General features: G+C 49.2%; 1 protein-coding gene across 1 annotated transcript in view; it reads right to left on the minus strand.

Moving 5' to 3' along the window:
* The window catches only part of Oda (Ornithine decarboxylase antizyme), a 58,500-nt gene extending 40,961 nt beyond the window's left edge, over positions 1-17,539 (minus strand). The window contains exon 1 of the mRNA XM_077705728.1: positions 17,330-17,539. Within this exon, the coding sequence (XP_077561854.1) occupies positions 17,330-17,345 (16 nt within the window). The 5' untranslated portion in view covers positions 17,346-17,539. The remainder of the gene's footprint in view (positions 1-17,329) is intronic.
* Positions 17,540-19,963: the final 2,424 nt, after the last annotated feature.

Genomic DNA, 19,963 nt, shown 5'->3' on the forward strand with positions numbered 1-19,963 from the left:
AAAATGGCGGCGGGTTCACAGATCAATTCGTTACGAAGGGATGCATGGTAGTACAGTTTATGAAATAATATTAAGTAAGATATGTTGCGACGATGCGATAAGGTTTTTGATATATGTAAGATATTTGTAACAAAACGGAAAAATCATACAACAGGCACATAAATACTACCAGTGAACTAGATTATTTGGTCACCCTGAATAATTTGTTAGCTGTCACAATATATATCGAATGTTTTAGCCACACTTTTGTTAAAAGTAAGCTTTAGTTAATGCTCAGTAACTGCATTATTGCTCTGAACACTGCAATTCCTTTTGCGATAGCTATACCTGATGTGTGCATTACAATCAGTATGTCATCGTACCGCCTCACCCCCGGCCATCGTTCCGTATACGCTACATTGCAGAATCTTATAACTGATTATGCTGTTACAAAATGAAAGGGAAATGCGACGCGCGGAGCATGAGATGAGATTTTTTGGGTAGACGCTCTTTAATTCGTCCACAGCAGTACTACCCTCCGGAACGTGTAGCAGTAGAAGTAATGTAGCGAGTTGGGCAGTCAGTACAAGTGCACCATCGAAAATAAAGCAGATCTGAAAGAGACAAAACTGCAGAAAAAGCAGAAAAGATGATCGCTGGGCGAATGGGGCAGTGGAAGGTACCGGCCTGCCTTTCTGCTCGTGTCATCTGCTTTATTACTGTTTCTGCTTCCAAGACAAGGTCGAGGGCTGCAATTTCTTGCCCAGAGATTAAGTGTGCACCTTAACAGTTTTCCCTGACATATCTGTTGTTATTTGTATCTGTGAAAAAACGGAACTTGTCCACTGTACTGTCCTCAAAAACTGACCACGGAACTCACTTCCTTTGCATTGATGACACGTTTGGTTGTGAAAGGCAGGGCAAAGAAAAGTATAGAGCAATAACCACGTTTTGTCCTATTTTTTACTTATTCGGTTTTATTTACTTCTCGAGTAATATTGTAAAACAACGTGATTCGCCTTTTTTGTTTTGTTGTTTTTCGTGTAAACACATTAAAATTAACTGGCGCATTTGATGCCCCGTGCTATATCTCCGCTCCGATGCGCAGATTATGTTGCAGGCCGGCAGAATTATTTTAATAAGCTGGCGATATTAAACGTGGATCAAAATCTCGATACACGGACGTTCTCGATTTTCATCTACTTCAGAAAAATGGTCGTGGGGAAGGGAGATCGAGGCCACTTGTGGTCAGCAGCAAACGGCTTAGCCACTGAGCAGCTCCTGCGGTCACACTTGTCAAGTATTAACAATTTGCAAGTGTCGAACCTTTTAAACAAATTATGATATCCAAAACGTTTGCACACATTGGGTGTGGGCTTTCGCTGTTGCGCAGTGGAGCACTCCTGCAGCCTGATTGCTCCAATAAAGTCGCAGCTCTGAAAGCTGCCGAGAATGACATTTCGTTTAGTCAGCTTGCACTATGCTCGCGCTTCCAGCAGCAACAGACCATTGCTGCATTGGTGCTCATTCATTTCCCCTGTTGTTACATAGAGCGTGATAGTGTTCAATTGTCTGGAGGGGAAAGTACGCGAGCGGGTACGAAGTTGATGGTACGTGAAAGAAAAAAAAGCCTAAATTGCATTGACTGCAATATCAACAACGGAGGGTCGAACCGTTTCGGCATGAACCGGTAACCGTTATTTCTTTTTTTTTTTTTGGTTCAGTTCCGCTTCGGGTCCAGCGTGCTCAAAAATAACGGTTCGGGTTCAGTTCCGTTAAAAATACCGGATCAGTACCGGTTTTCGGTTCGGTTCTGGTTCAACACCCTGATATAAATATATATATATATATATATATATATATATATATATATATATATATATATATATATATATATATATATATATATATATATATATTTGGTCAGCAGAAGACCAAATGAAACGCAAAGTAAAGTTATAGCAAAATTATACAAGTGCTTTATTTGTTCAGTGCCCTCTTCAGTCTTCGTATATACTTCATCGTCCGCTACTGCAAAGTCTTCGTCGAGCTCTCCCTCGCCGTTGAAGACCTGCACCACTTCTTCTGTTTGTTTTTCTGGACGATTGCATTCTCACCCGGCTGCGCAGCGCGCTTCCTGTTGGGCGTCCGGATCTTCTTCGTTCTCCCCATCCCCCACGCGGGCGGCACGGAGTCGGGGAGAGTTCTTCAGCCGTCGCCGCGACCACAGAAACTCACTCACTCCGCGTTGCTAGGGACAACCACCTGCTCTCATAACTCGGATCCGCCGCCGCCGCGCCGTATCCGAGTTATGAGCACAGGTGGTTGCCCCTATAGCAACGCGGAGTGAGTGACGTGAAAAGCAGACGACTGTCGTTTTGTCGGTGACGCTGTTGGCGCGTACGCTGACTGGCGCGTGCGCTTAGAGGAGGAATGAGCTTTTATTGATTTGTATGAGTTCCTTTGTGGGAGGCCTCCTTAGTCCAGGAAGCCTTGGTCCTTGGCTGCCCGGTGGGCCCTGTCCACCAGTCGTTGCCGGTCTTGAGGACGTGAGCTGGTCAGCTCGTCCTACCACTGCTCCAGGGTGGGGTTTGGTGGGTGTAGGCCCGTTTGTCACATGGCGTTTCGTCATTGGCCGGTTCGTAATAGGCCATTTGGTCACATAGGGGAATTCATCATGGGCCAGTTGTGGGGTTCAAGGACATACAAGGTGACCGCAACAATAACCAGAGGGGCTCAGGTTATTCTTTGTGGCCCACCTTCCAAGATGTTTTCCTTATTGAGCTGCATCCTTCCTTGCTTCCGCGGTTTCGCAGGGGGGTTAGTGATGGTGATTGTCGGCACTTATTCTTTTTTCTTTTTGCGAGCCCCTCACGCAGCGCAAGCCCACGCGCAAGCCTGCACGACGCGGGGTGCTCCTCAGGAGACGCACGCCCACGTGCTCTTCGTATTTTCTCAATATTTTTTTCTCTTTATGTACGGCACAAGCAAGATCCTAAGCAGTTTGCTGTTGAAGCCCGCCGCTACAAGAAGTCCTTCCAAAGGTGTCATGCGGGCCGGGCTCTCGTTGATCGACCGCAATTGTCGTCCCCGCGCCTGCTTTCTTGAGCTCCCTCTGCGTCGAAGCAGACGCCGAAGCCCCGCTGTTAGGGCCGTCACAGTGCACGCCAGCCAGTCGTGTTCGCGGGCTGTCCGCGTGATGGCACGGCCGCTGGATGTACACTCAGTACACTGTACACTGTATGTACACTGGATGTACACTGTACACTCAGTGTACAGAAATAGCCAGGAAGGAAGGACGCTCCCTGTTGTGCTGCTTCTTAGATGTGGAGAAAGCATACGACTCGGTACCCCATGCCCTTCTCTTCAAGCGTCTGGCACGTATGGGTATCCCAGGGGCCATACTGGACACCATACAACGCCGCTACGAGGGAAATTCAGTGGTGGTGAAGTTTGGTGGCGTGCAGTCTGAACGGATCCCAGTGGCCAAGGGACTCCGGCAGGGGTGTCCACTTTCACCCCTGCTTTACATACTGTATGCAGCTGACATTGAGCGGGAGCTGCTAAAATCAGGCTTAGGCTTTGGCCTAAGATTTAGCACCAGGGGCATAGATGACAGCTGCAGACTTCCGGGTCTGGCCTTCGCAGATGACTTGGTCGTTATGGCAGAAAGCTCATCAGAGCTCCAAGTGCTGCTGGACATCTGCCATGCCGAGGTCACAAAGCTGGGCCTACGGTTCAACACCAAGAAGACTGCAGTTGTCCGCCTTGCTGGTGGACAAAACGCAAACAGTACGCTCTCACTGGCCGGAAAACCCCTCACCACTCAGGCATCATACAAGTACCTGGGTGTGTGGCTGGGAATGGACGAGAACCTGTACAGTGAGCAGGAGGAGAAGCTCCGGCAATCAGCACTGCGAGCCCAAGGGATCCTCAGACGCCGGGTGCTGTGGGGCTGCAACCGCTTCACTATGGTACGCGAGTTGTGGAAGCTCGTCCACGTACCAGCCCTGACGTTCGCCAACGCCGTGGTCTGCCTGTCATCGGAGACTAGGGAATGGCTGGAGCGACGCCAGCGTGAGGTGGGCCGCACGGCAGTCGGCTGTCATGGCACCGTAGCCAACGAAGCTGTGCAGGGCGATGTGGGGTGGTCCTCGTTTGAAGCGAGGGAAGCTTCCAGCAAGCTTGTCTATAAGGGCCGCCTGCTTTTTATGAGCCGTGAACGCTGGGCGCGCCGAGTATTCGAGTACCTGTCGGCGACGTGCCTGCGCACCAAGTGGACGCGTCGAATGTACAGGCTGGAACAAAAGTATGGACTCTCCCGAAAGCCTGTCGAGGCGAACTCGGCAACCTTGTGGACACGAGAAGTGCGGCTGCGAGTTTGTGCGGCAGAAGAGGAGGAGTGGCGCCGCAGCTGCTCCGAAAAATCTTCTTTGGCCCTCTACAGAGCCCACAAATGTGCGATCAGCTCGGTCCGGCTGTATGACAACAGCCTGGGCAGCACGCTCCTTTTTGAGGCTCGAGCGGGGGCACTTCGTACGCGAGTTCGACAGAAGAGGCTGGACGATTCGGTGGAGGATGTCCTGTGTCGTGCGTGTGTGCATGAGGAGGAAACGATGGAACATGTGGTCCTCCAGTGTGATCAGCTTGGACCAGACCGCAAGGGCGTGGGGAGCGATGGCAACACTCCTCTGCATGTTGCTCTTGGGTTTGAGGAGGGTGGCTCGGTGGACATGCGCGCTGTGGCGCGGACAAAGTGCCGCCTTGAAATGTGGAAGAGGGCGACCCTTGGCACACAGTAGTATGGGTCATAGTGTGGCGTGGGACTAGGACGGTGGGTTCGGGTTCTTCGGCCACTGGGCCTTCACGGGTCCTGAGTTCTTGTATATAGAGTGCGTGTGTAATGTTAAACTTTTTTTTTTTTTTTTTTTTTGGTTAGGGTCGAGACCTCTCACCCGCCCGCTGCAAAGGGTACAACCGCAATATCATCATCATCATCATCAGGCGCACTGACGTGCGGCCTGCCGCGTGCTCCCAAACCGGCGTGAGGCACGGCCGGACTGGAGCAGCGGCGAGCGCGCACTTTCATACGGCCTGCGCTTCGGGTATAGTTCCCACCTTTGACCGCCGCTAGTTCGTGTCGCTGCGGACCAACCCTCGCCGGTTGACCTACAGCACGCGCGGGGTAGGTAGAGCGGCGGCGCGCGCGCACTTGCCACTGCTCTAGCCCTGCCGTGGCTACACGCGATACCTGTCCGTGTAAATTTACATGTGCGTCATTAAAATAGGCGACTCCTCCCCCTTCTGAATTTTCGGTCTAATAGGGTCAAACAGCCTAACATTATCACTCGGAAGCGGCTAATCAAAAAATTGAAAGAAACATTTTAACTCGGGGCACATGAAGAAAAATGTGCGAGGCCTTCATATCTTATCAGCGACTGTATTATATGAAAATGGTGAGACCGGCAAATAAACATGGCACTTTGCGTGACTGAAATATCATTTCTTATTTTTTTTTATTTTTCCTTTCGGATGATGTCTTGGTTTGCACACGCACAGGGCACGACCAGTGACGCGAATGATTTCCCGTCGAGGGAGATAGGGTTATCGCTTAGCTAAACGTGATTCTGCTATTCACGCTCCGGTCGGGCTGAGCGGCCCGCCGGCAGCGAAGCGCGCTGTCAAAAACACACAGCTGCTCGGCCAGAAGCGATGCGTCGACTAACAGAAAGGCGGGTTGGAAGGGCAGAGGGTTGGTTCGAAGCGCCCCCACTGTAAAGAATCTGCTGTATTGGTTCCTTCTTGGGTGCGCAGGCCGTATGAAAGTGCGCGCTCGCCGCTGATCCAGTCCGGCCGTGCGTGAGGGTGCCTAGTACCCATCGCTGCCGCGGCGGCGCCACCGTTCCGGGACTGGTTGCGGTAAGCGCAGCCCGCGGGACGCCGGCTTTTGGGCCGCTTATTTCGAAGTGTGGGCTTATCATCGGCGTTCCACGCTCCGCATAAGGCATTTACCAGCACTAATGTTACGCCTGTTAAAGGACAAACACGATTAGCGGCGGCCGAGCTTAATTTGGTCAAGGTGGAAGTTAAATTCCATTCACAGCAGCAGCATTACGCGTTGATAGTGTGCCTTCTGTCTTGCATTGCTGTGTCGTTGTGTCTCACGCATGCTCTTTGTGACCTCACGCACGGCAGAGATTTACGTTTTGTCTGCAAGCTGCGACTGCAGAGAATATATTAAAATTCCCGACAAGCAGAAACAATGTTTTTGTGGCGGCGCTTGTTATTTATGAGTGCCAACACTTCTTAATGTTTAAGACGTAACCATCTTTTATGTAGGTTTTTCCTCGTGTACTAAATAAAACACCCCAATTCGTATTAATCTCACGGCACATATGACTTGATTACACGTTATTTAGTTATGAAGTAATACTAATATCATGTCGGCCCTTTTTTATTTTGATAATATATATATATACAGTTGAATGAAAAGCGATTCCAGTTTCTACCTGATATTTTTACTTCTTCCCTGTAGCCTCTAAAAAAATTAAGGAGAGCAGATGGGATTTCCGGGTCGACAAAAAACTTAAAAAAAATATTTGGCGAGCTTGGCAAGCTAAATTTTTGCCCGGACACGAAAGAAAAAAGCGAAATTGTACAGAAATTCCAAAAATTGCCTAATAATGCGTAAGCATTCGAACACCGCTTTTCCACTTCACGTTTTCTTGTTTTCTTTGCTATTTTAAACCAACAATTGTACATCTTGAATATCATAATTATTAATTGTTCTAACTGCGTGAATTACACATTATTTGTGCAGATACAAGGCATTGCACTTGTTGCATTACGTAGAGATTATGCTAGGGTACTCAAAAAAGAAAGCTGACGTAATAATAACGTATGTGAAAATTTTCTTACGCTACGAAAATTAATTCGAATTGAAGCGCAGTATGTTCACAGATCAAAACTAGCGCAACGTCTTTAGAGCGCGCTAATTTGAGCGCATACTGGTGCTGCTCCAGGAGCCCGGCCGTTAGCTTCAGGGATAAATGCGTATGGGTTTAAATCGGCGGTGAAATAACGGAGGATATAGCGCTTGTTCTCATCGCAAAGTTTGAAAAATGCTTAGCAACGTGGACCGCGTACGCACTGTTTCTTGAACACAGCACGGTGCATTTATTTTTCTTTCTATACAACCTAGAGCTGTAATCAAGTTTTCATAGCGCGTTTAAAGGCATTGTCGTGCCTGCGAAAATAAAACAACCCAAATCTCTATGCGCGGCAAGACATGATCGGGCCAGTATAAGAGTATCAAAAAAAAAAAAAAAAAGACACGCATAGCAAAATGTCTAGTCTTTTCAAATCCTTTTTCGACCATCCTATCGCCTGTCCTCGTTTTATGAGGTGCGCATTCCGCCCGGCCAACATGTTTTTGCAAAGAAGTGTCTTTAGGCAAGCTTTAATCCGTCGCCGGCAAATATTCATCGCTCTCCCGTGTGTCGACACCGCGTTTCCCGAGAAAAGGTGACATTTTTTAAATTTCGGACGAATAAAGTCCCACCAAATACCTGCCGCTTGAACTGTAACTAATGAACTTGCGGCTTTAAACTGTGCAACGCGGTTTACGTGCTGTGTGTGAGACGCTTTGTACAAAGCTAACCGGTGGTTATTATCTTTTTGTTGAATATTATCTTTTTTTAACAATGTTGTCGAATATGGAGCATCTTTATAGATTTGTTAGATTTAAAATGTATTGCCTATATCTCATTCAAGAATTATTTTAGCTTCTGGCTGCTTCAGTCACGGCCGGGCGGCTGGATCGAGCGACAGACTGGCACACTTACATACATACGGACAGGCAGTTTTCGCGGTTGAGTAGCCCAGGAAGGACAACCACATCTTTAAAACCCGTGCGCTGGCTGTCTCTCTCAGTCGGTGCAAGCGCTCGCCTACGGGGACCGCCCCGCTCCGTCCCGAAACCAGTCCCCGAACGCTAGCGCCGCGAGGGAGTCAAGCGGCGGCAAACGTAACCACCGCCACTCACGCCCTCGCCCGTTGAAATCCGGGCGACGCGGCAGGCCGCACCTTGCGTGCGCTCTCATCCAGCGGCCGTGGTGATGGTATGCGCAAAAAAGAAATCCTAGAGGGAACAACAAACAGAATGCTGCCGATGGTATTGAACCCTTAGGACCAATAGAAATCGAGAAATACTAACGCCAGGACATGGGCCGATGCGCGATGAAACAAGAGAAAAAAGTACGGAAGCTCCCAGGTGGGAATTGTCGAGTGACTAGCCGCTCTGCTATACATAAGGGCCCCTTCAAGTTGGCTTCACCGCCATACACACATGGACAGCTGTGAAGATATTTTTCTGCCACCATATAAGCAGCATTTTATTGACTATCTTCACTAGGTCGTGTGTATCTCAAAGAAGGTATACACACCCAGCTCCTTGAAGTCGGCCTCACTAATATACGCAAATGAATTGCTCAGAAGACACCTTCTATGCGCAATAAAAGCAGTCTGGCATCAAAGCTTGATGTCTGCAGGACATTATATGACTCCGTGCATACCAACGGAGCGTTATACACCGAGCTAATACGCACAAACGCATTGCTGGGAAAACATCTTGTGGAGGAAATATGAACAGTTTGGTATCAAAGTACGAAAGGCTCTTGGGCCTTGTCGTAGAAAGCTTCCTATGCGGCAAACGTGTTGCACACCAAGCGTTACCGACAAGCATGGACGGGGTTATTCGTTGGTCGAGTGAAAGAAAAAAGAAAGTAAGAAACCGGTGCTAATTCCTCTTTCTCGGGGACACTTTGTAAGAAGAGAGAATATTGTGTGGCAGAGAGAGAGAGAGAGAAGTAAACTTTATTGGATATGTCCGGCGGAGGTAGCGGGGAGGACCACGCAGGGTCGCCCGCCACCCGACGTAGTTAAGGCGTCTTCGGGGTGTTGCCTCCCCGACTCCCGCTAGGCCGGCCCGCTGTCGACCTGTGGGGTTTATACCCCCGGTCTCCAGCCGGCTCAGCCCCACGCGTTTGTCGGGCAAGAGCCACCTCGAGCCGCTGGACGGCCTGCAATTGTTCTGTCAAGTCCTGCGATAACACTGCACGAGCTATGTCTTCCGGCAGTCGCCCGGGAGAGGCGACCGCTGTGATACGTGTAATCAGGCACGTGTGAACATACTAGCACATTACTCCATTTGCTGCTCACGTGAGCTGATAGCGCAACGTAATTGCTTGCTTTGAGGCAGAAGGGCCCTGCTCCTCAGGGGCACATGGCGCGTGCCGTGCTGCACCGGCTTCTCATCCGCTGGTGTTTCCACGGGGAGGAGTGGGGCCTCCTCCAAACGGGATGGCGAGCCACTACTTTACCTCGCGGAGGATGCCGTCGCCATCCTATCAGCCATTCCTGCCCGAGCTGGTCATGGCCCGCTTTGTGGTGTCGATGAGGAGCCCTCGGATACATGTGCACACGTCACGTTCTATGGTAGTGCGGAGCGAGGAGGAAAAGCGTTTTTCGTGTCTCCAAGGCTCGTTAGGTTCACTCTCGATCGGGCGAGGTTGTCGGGTCTGCATTGTTTCAGTGTGAAAGTGCAGGTGGCACCGTCTACTCGAAGCGATGGATAGGGGGCGCAGAGCGAGGGACCCGCCGCCTGTCTCCGCGTGCCACAGTTGTTGCGGCAGCGAGAACGCGGCGGTGATTCACGTGAGCCTCCCGTGGCAAACAAGCGAGAATAGCAACCTCTGCCTTTCCTCCGCCGCGCACCGGCCGTCCCACGGTGGTCCCGGCGTTAGGAATGTGGTAACCGCTCGCTCGCTGTCGCCTCGACGGCTTGGCCGACGTGTGCGCGTTTCATTACGACCGGAATAGGGGCAGAATGCACTGAACACGTCGCAAATAAGGAAGAAATGTACGCCGAGATCTTTGTCGATTCCTTGTAGATTGGAAGCAAGAGCTAGGGGTGATCATTCCAGTGCTGCTGCTATAGAAAACTCCCAATTAAGACAAGCGACGTATACGCTACGCATTAAAAACCACTTCTAAGAATATCCGCAGATTTCTTTCTCATTTTGTCGGCGTACACCGGGCACGGTAAAGCCATTCGGGAGTTTCAGCATACAGTTGCGACGAAAAAGATTAAATGCTTGATTATTTCGCAGGCCCGTTCATGCATCAAAGTAGTTTTTGCTCTAATATGCGACGCTTACCATTTCTACAAAGTAATATTAGGATTTATCCCAGGCAGTACCCAAGGAGGCGAATGTTTATTTAAGCCCGTCTAAATGTTCCGACGTGTTGCTCAATATGTGTTATATCCATTTCTGTGACCCGGTTACAGTGGCTAGAATTCTAGCCACTGTAACCCGGTTCTTGCCTGGCAATAGTTCCCCTATAACGTTGCGAGACGGGGAGGTGCACTGGGAGTCTTGCATAGACATGTTGAACTTGTTTTCCCCCTTTACACTTCGCTAAGAAGGAAATTAAAAAAAAAATACGCCCATCTTCCCGCGAGGGAACCCTGGTGTGATGCGACGCATCGGGGGGTTCAATTGGTGTTTCCGTTGGTTTGATTCTCTAAATCGCGTGAAACGTGTTGTGAACGCGTATGATGCATTCCCATCACATGCGGGTGTTCCTATGCGCGGGACGATGGGCGTAATTGTTGTGTCACACCACTCACTGAAGAGACCGTCGCTTCCATCACGTCTTCATCGGAAGAATCAAGTCAAGCACGAAGTAGTCAAGCACGAACTAGCCAAAGCAAGGTCACGTCAGTGCGAGAGCGAGCGCTTGACTGAACCGCCGCGGCGCGATACCCGCTTTATATTCACAGCGTTTGAAGGAGAGGAGACAACGGAGGAGAGTCGCGCACGTGCGCACCGGAGCAGTTGTTAACGCAGCGAAGCGCGCGCCAGCTGTGGTATGCTAATGAGCCGGAGTGAGAGTGTTGCACACAGCTGTGGGAGAGAAGAACGGAGGAGGTGTGCGGACGGACGGCGCGACGACGACGCAGGAGGGACAAGCCCGAGAGCAAGAGATGCGTCGCATCTAATAAATATATAATTTGTTTTGGGGCCTTCGTAAGAATAATTTCTCGATACAAAGCCCGATTCGGCAGCTCTGCGGGCTTGAGCAATAGCGTGGAGCCTGTGAAAACTCGTTCGCATTTCCACCTTGAGAGAGAGAGAGAGAGAGTAGCATGGAATTAAGAAGCCGCGACAGAAGAAGCTTACACACTGCTGGTTTCGACTGATTTGATGTATTATGGTGCGCTCCGGCTAACCTTGATAGTAGAGGTATAGGACAAGCTCTTCCTGAATATGCAGGGCATCTTCATCATTGGAAGCGTCATGGACCCTTTAACATCTGCCTTCATGACGCCTCCAAGGGCGTCGCTGCACCCTTGGAAGCGTCATGACCTCATTTACTCTGCCTTCATGACGCCTTGTAGCTCTAGCACAAACATCACCCGCCGGCGATTACAAAGCTGACTTTCATGATGACACAGGACTCGAAGTTACGAATTGTTTCGACGCGCTCGTAGGCTCAGACAGACAGACAGACAGACAAAGAACTTTATTCAGGTCCTGAGGAACTGCCTTGGACCGCCCCTTTCAGGGAGAGTCCGTGACAGACGCCGCGGGCCGCTCCCACGCAGGGACCGGAAGGTCGTGACCCTCCGTCCTCTCGCAGGCCCTTTGGACCAACGACCACAAGCTAGCTTCAGCACTGTGGAGGCTACATTGTTATCAATAATGCGCCCACTGAGGGTGACTAACTCGCCGTGAAGGGGGTCCTGAAAGGACATTCCCTTCTCCCCTCTCGGCAACTGGCACCGCAAGGCTCCAGCGCCTTTTGTAGCTTCCTTCGCGGTGAGTTAGGCGCCCTGAGGGGGACAATAATGTAGCCTCCACAGTGCTGCAGCTAGCTTATGGAATGAACTATAGAATAAGTGTATTCTAGTGACGTTGCTCTGGACAGCCCGAAGCTGAACCGAAAGGTCGCCGCTCTTAAGGACTTCCTCCCAGTCCTGTTCTTTGGTGCACTCTTCATCGCGTAACGAAGGACATTGCCAGGGCATATGAGCTAGTGAGCAGTCTCTGCAGTCCGGACAATAGAGAGTTTAGCAGTCCGTCCGTTCCGTCGTGTACGTAGCTACCGGGTTGACCGGGACGCACTTGTGCATTATTCGCGGTAGGGGGATTAGGTCCGCGGGCCTGCCTTCGCCATGTACGCGCCTCCTCGCCCTTCCTCCTCGCCCTTCCGCGCGCGCAGGCGCCGACGGGTCTCGGTAAACCCGGTAACAACGTAAGCAGCGGAACAGACGGACTGCTAAAACTCTCTAATGCGGTTCTATGTTAGGCCAGAAGTGGCTAAACCTTCCCCTCGAAGGGAAAGATCCCGTTTGGAGCATCCTGAATGCCGACGATTGCGGTCGAGTGAGGTGAGGGTGAGGAAGCGGAAAAGTCCTCCGAGAAAGTTCGCGACCTCGTGGAAGGTGAGGAGCGAGTCCCTGTACCTCCCGGCGACCCTGCCTGCGAATTCGCCGGGACCGCCGCGGTGAGCGAAACCTCGCGCATGGTCATGTGCAAACTCATTAGCGTTGGGAACATCGGGATGTACGTTGGCCCCCATGTGGGCCGGGAACCATTTTATGGTGTAAAATCCGGCAGCGCCGAGGATGGCCGCCGCCTCTCGCTTGTTCGCTTTTTTAAAGACGATAGCCTTTCTTGGGTACTTAAACCCAGAAATTGTGGTCTGTCTGTCTGTGTGTGACTCGATTCAGCCACCCGGACAAAGTAAAACAATGCCTGCGCAGTAGTCTTATATAGTCACAGCTAAATATACCCGTCTAAGTCCGGTGTAATATGTTCATACTCGTCAACATTTTGAAGAAGAACAAGACATTACGCCAATATAAGACAACAAATTAATACAGAAGTGATATCTGCAGTGTTCCTTTATAAGAAATGACACATGCTTGATTTTTGCGAAATTTAATACTTCATCAACTGCAGAAAAAAAAATCACTCCGCCGTCGCCTGCTGTCGCCCGCGCCACGTCTTCTGGCGCCATTTTCGGAAATCAACCGGCAACACTTGCGAAAGGTTCCACTAAATAGGTTTCACGTTCTGCTTGGAACACACGTGGAGTAGGGCAGCGTGGTTCTATCAACGTTGAAGTAGGACGCCTCGATTCACGTGTGTCTCCGCCGTACGGCAGCGTTAGCATCGAGACACCCGGCCTGGAGCAGTGGAACGCGGTAAATTTAAAATGATTTAAGCAAATCTTTGGCGTCTTTACCTTGGGAGGAGCGCGACGCAAGAGGAACAATATGAGAGGTGAGCAGGAAAGCGAAGGGAGGCATTTACTTGGCAAAAGTCGATAAAGACTATCGTCTTTTGCCGACATTTGCAACGAAAGGAGCAGATACGCGGCACATTTTTTGTTTGATTGTTTGTTTGTTGGCTTGCTTGGTTGTTTGCTCGCTTGTTTGTTTGTTTGTTTCGTCGTTGAGCGAGCTACCACTAAACAAAAAAGTATTCGCAGTCGCCACTCGTAGGTTGTATTATCGAGACACCCCAACCGTTGAACAATAGAAAAAAGAACTTCAGCTCAGTAGGCAGTCATGCCATTTTCAGCCTAAAGCTGAAAGCTGTCTTGACCGGGCATATAAAAACATAACACCGTGGAAGTGCTTCGCGAAACGATTTACGAATTCCCCGCGCACGAAATCAAGCAGTGCGGCAAGCTGGGAGACAGAAAGGCCGTAAAAGCGAAACCGCGTTACGAAACAATGCTTGCAGGGAGTTCCTCGGCCTGATTATATATGTATATATATATATATATATATATATATATATATATATATATATATATATATCAGGGTGTCGAACCGGAACCGAACCGAAAACCGGAATTGAACCGGTATTTTTGCCGGAACTGAACCTTAACCCGAACCGTTATTTTTTGAGCACGCTGAACCCGAACCAGAACTGAACCGAAAAAAGAAATAACGGTTACCGGTTCATTCCGAAACGGTTCGACCCTCCGTTGTTGATATTGCACAGTCAATGCAATTCAGGCCTTTTTTGCTTTCACGTACCATCAGCTTCGTACCCGCTCGCGCACTTTTCCCTCCAGACAATTGAACACTATCACGCTCTATGTAACAACTGGGGAAATGAATGAGCACCAATGTAGCAATGGTCTGTTGCTGCTGGAAGCGCGAGCGTAGTGCAAGCTGACCAAACGAAATGTCATTCTCAGCAGCTTGCAGGGGATATAGAACAACTTTGCCCTTCCCTAGCTGCGACTTTATTGGAGCAATCAGGCTGCAGGAGTGCTCCACTGCACAACAGCGAAAGCCCACACCCGATGTGTGCAAACTTTTTGCATTTCATAATTTCTTTAAAAGGTAGACCGGACACCTGCAAATTGTTAATACTTCACAAGTGTGACCGCAAGAGCTGCTCAGTGGCTAAGCCGTTTGCTGCTGACCACAAGTGGCCTCGATCTCCCTTCCCCACGACCGTTTTTCTAAAGTAGATGGAAATCCAGAACGTCCGTGTATCAAGATTTTGATCCACGTTTAATATCCCCAGCTGGTTAAAATAAGTCTCCCAGCCTGCAACATAAACTGCGCCTTGGAGCAGAGATAGCACGGGGCATCAAATGCACCAGTTGTTTTTTTAAAGGGACGGACAACCGATTTTTGTCGCGTATATGTTCTCTAGCTCATATGAAAGCCAGCGTTTCGCATAGCCCGGTAACCACAAGCAATTTCTAAACAAATTGGCGGAAATAAATTTAATTTGGCAGCAAACTCCCTGAAATCGGAAGGGTGGCGGTTCGTAGTGTCGGAACTTGACACTACAATATGTGTCCCTGTCACGTGACCTGCAAACCTAGCAGCTACTGTAACTGCTGAAACGTTTATTTACGTATTGGAAACCTTTTAAGACAAGTATTTGTACAAGGTTAAATTGTATATGTATTTCTATCGTCTATCCCAACAGATGGCGCATTCGTGCAAAATGGACCGTTGCATTAAAAAAAACACATAAAGGAACAGGAAAGCCTGCGATTCAAACTTTTTTAGCTGGGGACAATTTTTAAATATCGTTTTTCATTTCGCATACAGACAAAAGTATGTTGCCGAGCTACTCTATGTCATGGTTGCCAGCATCATTTTTGGGAGGGACACATACGGCTCGTAGATCTAAAAATTTCGATTTAAAAAGTTCTAGGGCGTTATCAGCAAAACCGCTTCTCGCCAAGGTGCTTTAAGTCATGCCCTTTTGTTTGGGATAGAAAATATATACTCGACAAAAATCGGTTGTCTGTCCCTTTAAATGTGTTTACACGGAAAAGAACAAAAAAGGCGAATCACGTTGTTTTAAAATATTACGCAAAAAGTAAGTAAAACCGAATAAGTAAAAAAAAGCACCAAAACGTGGATATTGCTCTATACTTTTCTTTGCCCTGCCTTTGACAGCCAAACGTGTCATCAATGCGACGGAAGTGAGTTCCGTGGTCAGTTTTTGAGGACAGTACAGAGGACAAGTTTCGTTTTTTACAGATACAAATAACAGATATGAAAGGGAAAACTGTTAAGGTGCGCACTTAATCCCTTGGCAAGAAACTGCAGCCCTCGACGTTGTTTTGGAAGCAGAAACAGTAACAAAGCAGATGACACGTGCAGAAAGGCAGGCCGGTAGCTCACACTGCCCCATTCGCCCAGCGATCATCGTTTCTGCTTGTTCTGCCGTTTTGTCTCTTTCAGATCTGCTTTATTTTCGATGGTGCACTTGTACTGACTGCCCAACTCGCTACATTACTTCTACTGCTACTCGTTCCAGAGGGGAGTACTGCTGTGGACGAATTAAAGAGCGTCTACCGAAAAAAAGTCCTATCTCATCCTCCGCGTGTAAAATTTCCCTTTCATTTTGTAACAGCATAATCTGTTGTAAGATTCCGTAATGTAGCACACGGAACGAGGGCCGGGGGTCAGGCGGTACGATGACATACTGATTGTAATGCACACATCCAGTATAGCTATCGCAAAAGGAATGGCAGTGGTCAGAGCAATAATGCAGTGACTGAGCGCTAACTAAAGCTTAGTTTTAACGAAAGTGTGGCTAACCTAACACATTCGATAAGGTGCACAGCTAACAAATTATTCAGGGTGACCAAATAATCTAATTCATTTGTAGTATTTATGTGCCTGTTGTAGGATTTTTCTGTTTTGTTACAAATATAAAGAAAATGTGCGCCATTGGTATTAAGCGCTGGTATTTGAACGCGCCAGTACACGGGCCTAAATTTAAGGCTTCAAGGTTAGTGTGATGGGCGATTCCATAGCGACGATTGCGATTTCAACAAAAAAGGAAAGGGCAGAAAATATATCCCACCGTCATATCTCTTGGCGGTGGCTTTATGAACAGTCGCTAGGACAACATAAAGTCTGGGCGATGAAGTAGTAGGTGGTAAATCGTCGCCACTTCATCTGTTTTTGTTCATGTGTTCATTGTTTAAGGTTTGGTTTGCAATTGCGCTACTGCCCTTGGGGAACAGCAGCATTTTGAATTTTTGTTTGTATTTTGATTTGACTGTCGTTTTAAACTACTAAATGTTTTTATCTAATTTTAGTGATAATTCAACTAATCGAACCGGTTCGCGAACCGGGTCAAGCTCCCGAACCGGTTCGCAAACCGGTTCGGTACGTGATTTTGACGGACCAGAACTGAACCGGAACGAAATAATTTCGCCTGAACCAGAAGCGTAACCGAACCGGTATTTTTTTCGGTTCGACACACTGATATATATATATATATATATATATATATATATATAGTAAGGAAATGAGGGGCTCGTTGAGGAAATACAGAAAGATAGGTCAGCAGTCTACGGCGCCAAGGGAGGCATAGGGGTGTGGTTAGGCTCTTTTCTTTTTTTACTACGGTTAATGAAGTGAACATTTTTTCACTTCATTAACCGTAGTAAAAAAAGAAAAGAGCCTAACCACACCCCTATGCCTCCCTTGGCGTCGTAGACTGCTGACCTATCTTTCTGTATATATATATATATATATATATATATATATATATATATATATATATATATATATATATATATATATATATATATATATATATATATATATATATATATATATATATATATATATATATATATATATATATATATATATATACATACATACATACATACATACATACATACGTACATACATACATACATACATACATACATACATACATATAAGGGCGAATGCATAAGCTGTCTCGGCCAGATGGCGTCCGCAATCTAAGCTCACCTGTACAAGGCTTCATCCACTGTTGCAGCGGTCATCTTCGCTTTGCCTCTTCGCTCGTGCCGGACCCTGTGTGTGTGCGGCGGCGCTGAATGGCCTCGCTATGGTCGTCGATCGCCGCGTTTACCAGCGGGGCAAGTGTACAAACACAGCTGTTTGTGCCGGGAGCCCGCGGCCTCCGTCAAGAGCGGCGTCTCATTCACAGTCGCTGCCGCGGGCTGTCTGTTCAAACTGAGAACAAGGCAGCTAGAGCGGCGCATCCGCACAGCGCTGTCGGGGGCAAGGAGGCAGCGGTGAAGGGCCGGCCGGGCGGGGATGGGTAGAACGAAAAGACGGCGAGTCCCTCGCCGGGGTTGCACTCGGCGGTGTCGCAAGCTTTCGCTCCGAGCACAGCAGCCGCAGCGGTAGATGTATTCAGCGGTCTCGAATCGTCTTACGCGTGCCCCGACAGGTTTGTCAACAGCGCGCTCGCAGTGAGGCAACAACCCATCGGGGCTGGGGTCGCGCGCCGACCGGGGTTTACACGCCCTCGTTACGCAACCAGGTCGTGGGCTGGCGCGCTGGATCGGACGTATCGCACCGCCGCGTGCTCCTGGCAAGGCGAGGAATGCAGCACGCCGCAATGAACGCCTTACCGCACAACACATAGCTTCCTGCAGCAGACGGACCAATGCGCAAGCAGCGTTTCATCTCTGTTATTACTATTACTAATACTAAAATTGCGGATCAATGCTAAATCTGATGGAGGCTTATAGGGGGGAAAAGTGAGACTAAGATGACATTGTGCGCGGAGGGGAAACAGGTCTGTTCTGAGTCGTTTTTTTTTTTTTTTTTTCCTTTTTCTGGGGGGAATTCATAACCGCTATATCGCGTGAGCGCGACTCCAGCTTAGACGAAGAACAAGTGTTCTTTACCAGTGTTCTTCTTTAGCCTTTCTGCAGCACCTACAATGGCTCTGACATCGGCAAACACGTAGCTTGCGTGCGGTGGGCGCACATGTAGGCTATTGCGTCCAACGCCTTTCGCCCGTACTTCAGTCACTATCAAACGGCAGTTGCAAAGGTTACCAACCTTATAATCGACCTATATAGGGTCTAAATTCGCAGTTTGTTATCTGATGCAAACCCTGGCTTCTCTTCACAGAAGTGCTCTGCATTGTAGGTGCTGCTATTGTAGCACACTGTGATTTTTTTTTAATGTCCATGAGACTATTATTGCTTTTCTTGATGCTCCCGTTGCTAATTAGAGACATTCGTCAGCTTTACTGCGTTCCTGTCGGGACGTGGTGGACGACTGCATTCATTCATACGAACGAGAGGGGGGGGGGGGCTGAAATGACGCCTCCACGCAACAGAGAAAGTGCTAAAGAAATTAAATAAAAGAAATGCGGCAAGAATTAGGCGCATGGAATATGGCATGATGCAAATTAGTTTCGTCTGATTTACATTACGACGTGCACCTTGCGCTGCCTGGCTTCCGCCGCACGTGCGTTGACAAATGGAAGCGGCGGCGGCAGCTGCCTCGCTGGCCTCAGCCCGGCCAGCCAGTCTCGCACACTGCCACGCGAAGCGCAACAGGCGCGATGCTTTTCCGAGCGCCACGAGCCGTCACGGTCTCCTTGGTGCGCAAGCAAACACCCGACTGTTTTGGAGTCACGGAGGCGTACGCTGGTGATTCGGTATCCACTCACGCGGGAATGCGAACCGGGCGACGCTCGAGCTTTGCGTCTCCGTGTTGGCAAGCTTCCCGCTTACGTAATAAAGCCGCTATCGTGATCCAGAGAGGCGCGCACGTGGGATCAGCGCGCCCTTCTCTGCACCCGAGTGTTGCGTTTGTCTTGGTATTCGTCTTGCGCCTCCTTGTCTGGACACCGGCGCACTCTGGCTTCGACGGAAACGAGGCCGCTCATGAAATGGCCCGAGGCCTGCCTCACCATCCGGGCTGGATCTATAGCCTGCATCGAATCCACGGAGCCAGATCTGCAAGGGACAGACTAGTGTCGTACAATGACATCACGCAACATTACCGCCTCTGCCGCCGGGTCTACCCTCCGGCGGAAAAAAACCTAACTAACGAGCAAGCCCACGTTTGCCGCCTCCTACGGACAAACACCTTCCCAAACCCCGCAAGGCTAACGCGCATTCATCCGTCACTGCGTAGCCCGGACCCAGGCGTGCAAAGCACCCTGGTCACCCGAGCTACCGACGTCGCCGCTCAACTCGTGCCTGTGGCCACGAGTATCCTCTGACCGAAGGAGATGCTCAGTAAAATGTTTTCTGTCTGTCTGTCTGCCCCTCAAGCCGGTCCCTCGCATGCACCTCACCGTCGCCGTAATGCGCGCCAAGTTGCTCTTGCAAGATACGTGCGTGATACGTGGCGCGAGATGTATATTCGAGCGGTAATACCAAGTGGTGATGAGACGCCATGAGTATAGTAAGGCACGCAATAAATACGCTCATACCCTCATGATTACAGCTGTCGCTTCATGATTGCTTGTATCGCAAGAATTTTTTTTTTCACTAACTGAGCACTTACAGCTTATTAGAGGCGATCCACGCACCATTGAAAGGATAGCAAACTTTGCTGTACAAAGTGGTCTGTACAGAGTTGAATAGTGGCTGACTGACTCCCACCCTT

The sequence above is a fragment of the Haemaphysalis longicornis genome, unplaced genomic scaffold, assembly GCF_048455015.1.
Source record: "Haemaphysalis longicornis isolate Haplotype H1 unplaced genomic scaffold, Haemaphysalis longicornis Haplotype H1 scaffold_4, whole genome shotgun sequence".
NCBI lineage: Eukaryota > Metazoa > Arthropoda > Arachnida > Ixodida > Ixodidae > Haemaphysalis > Haemaphysalis longicornis.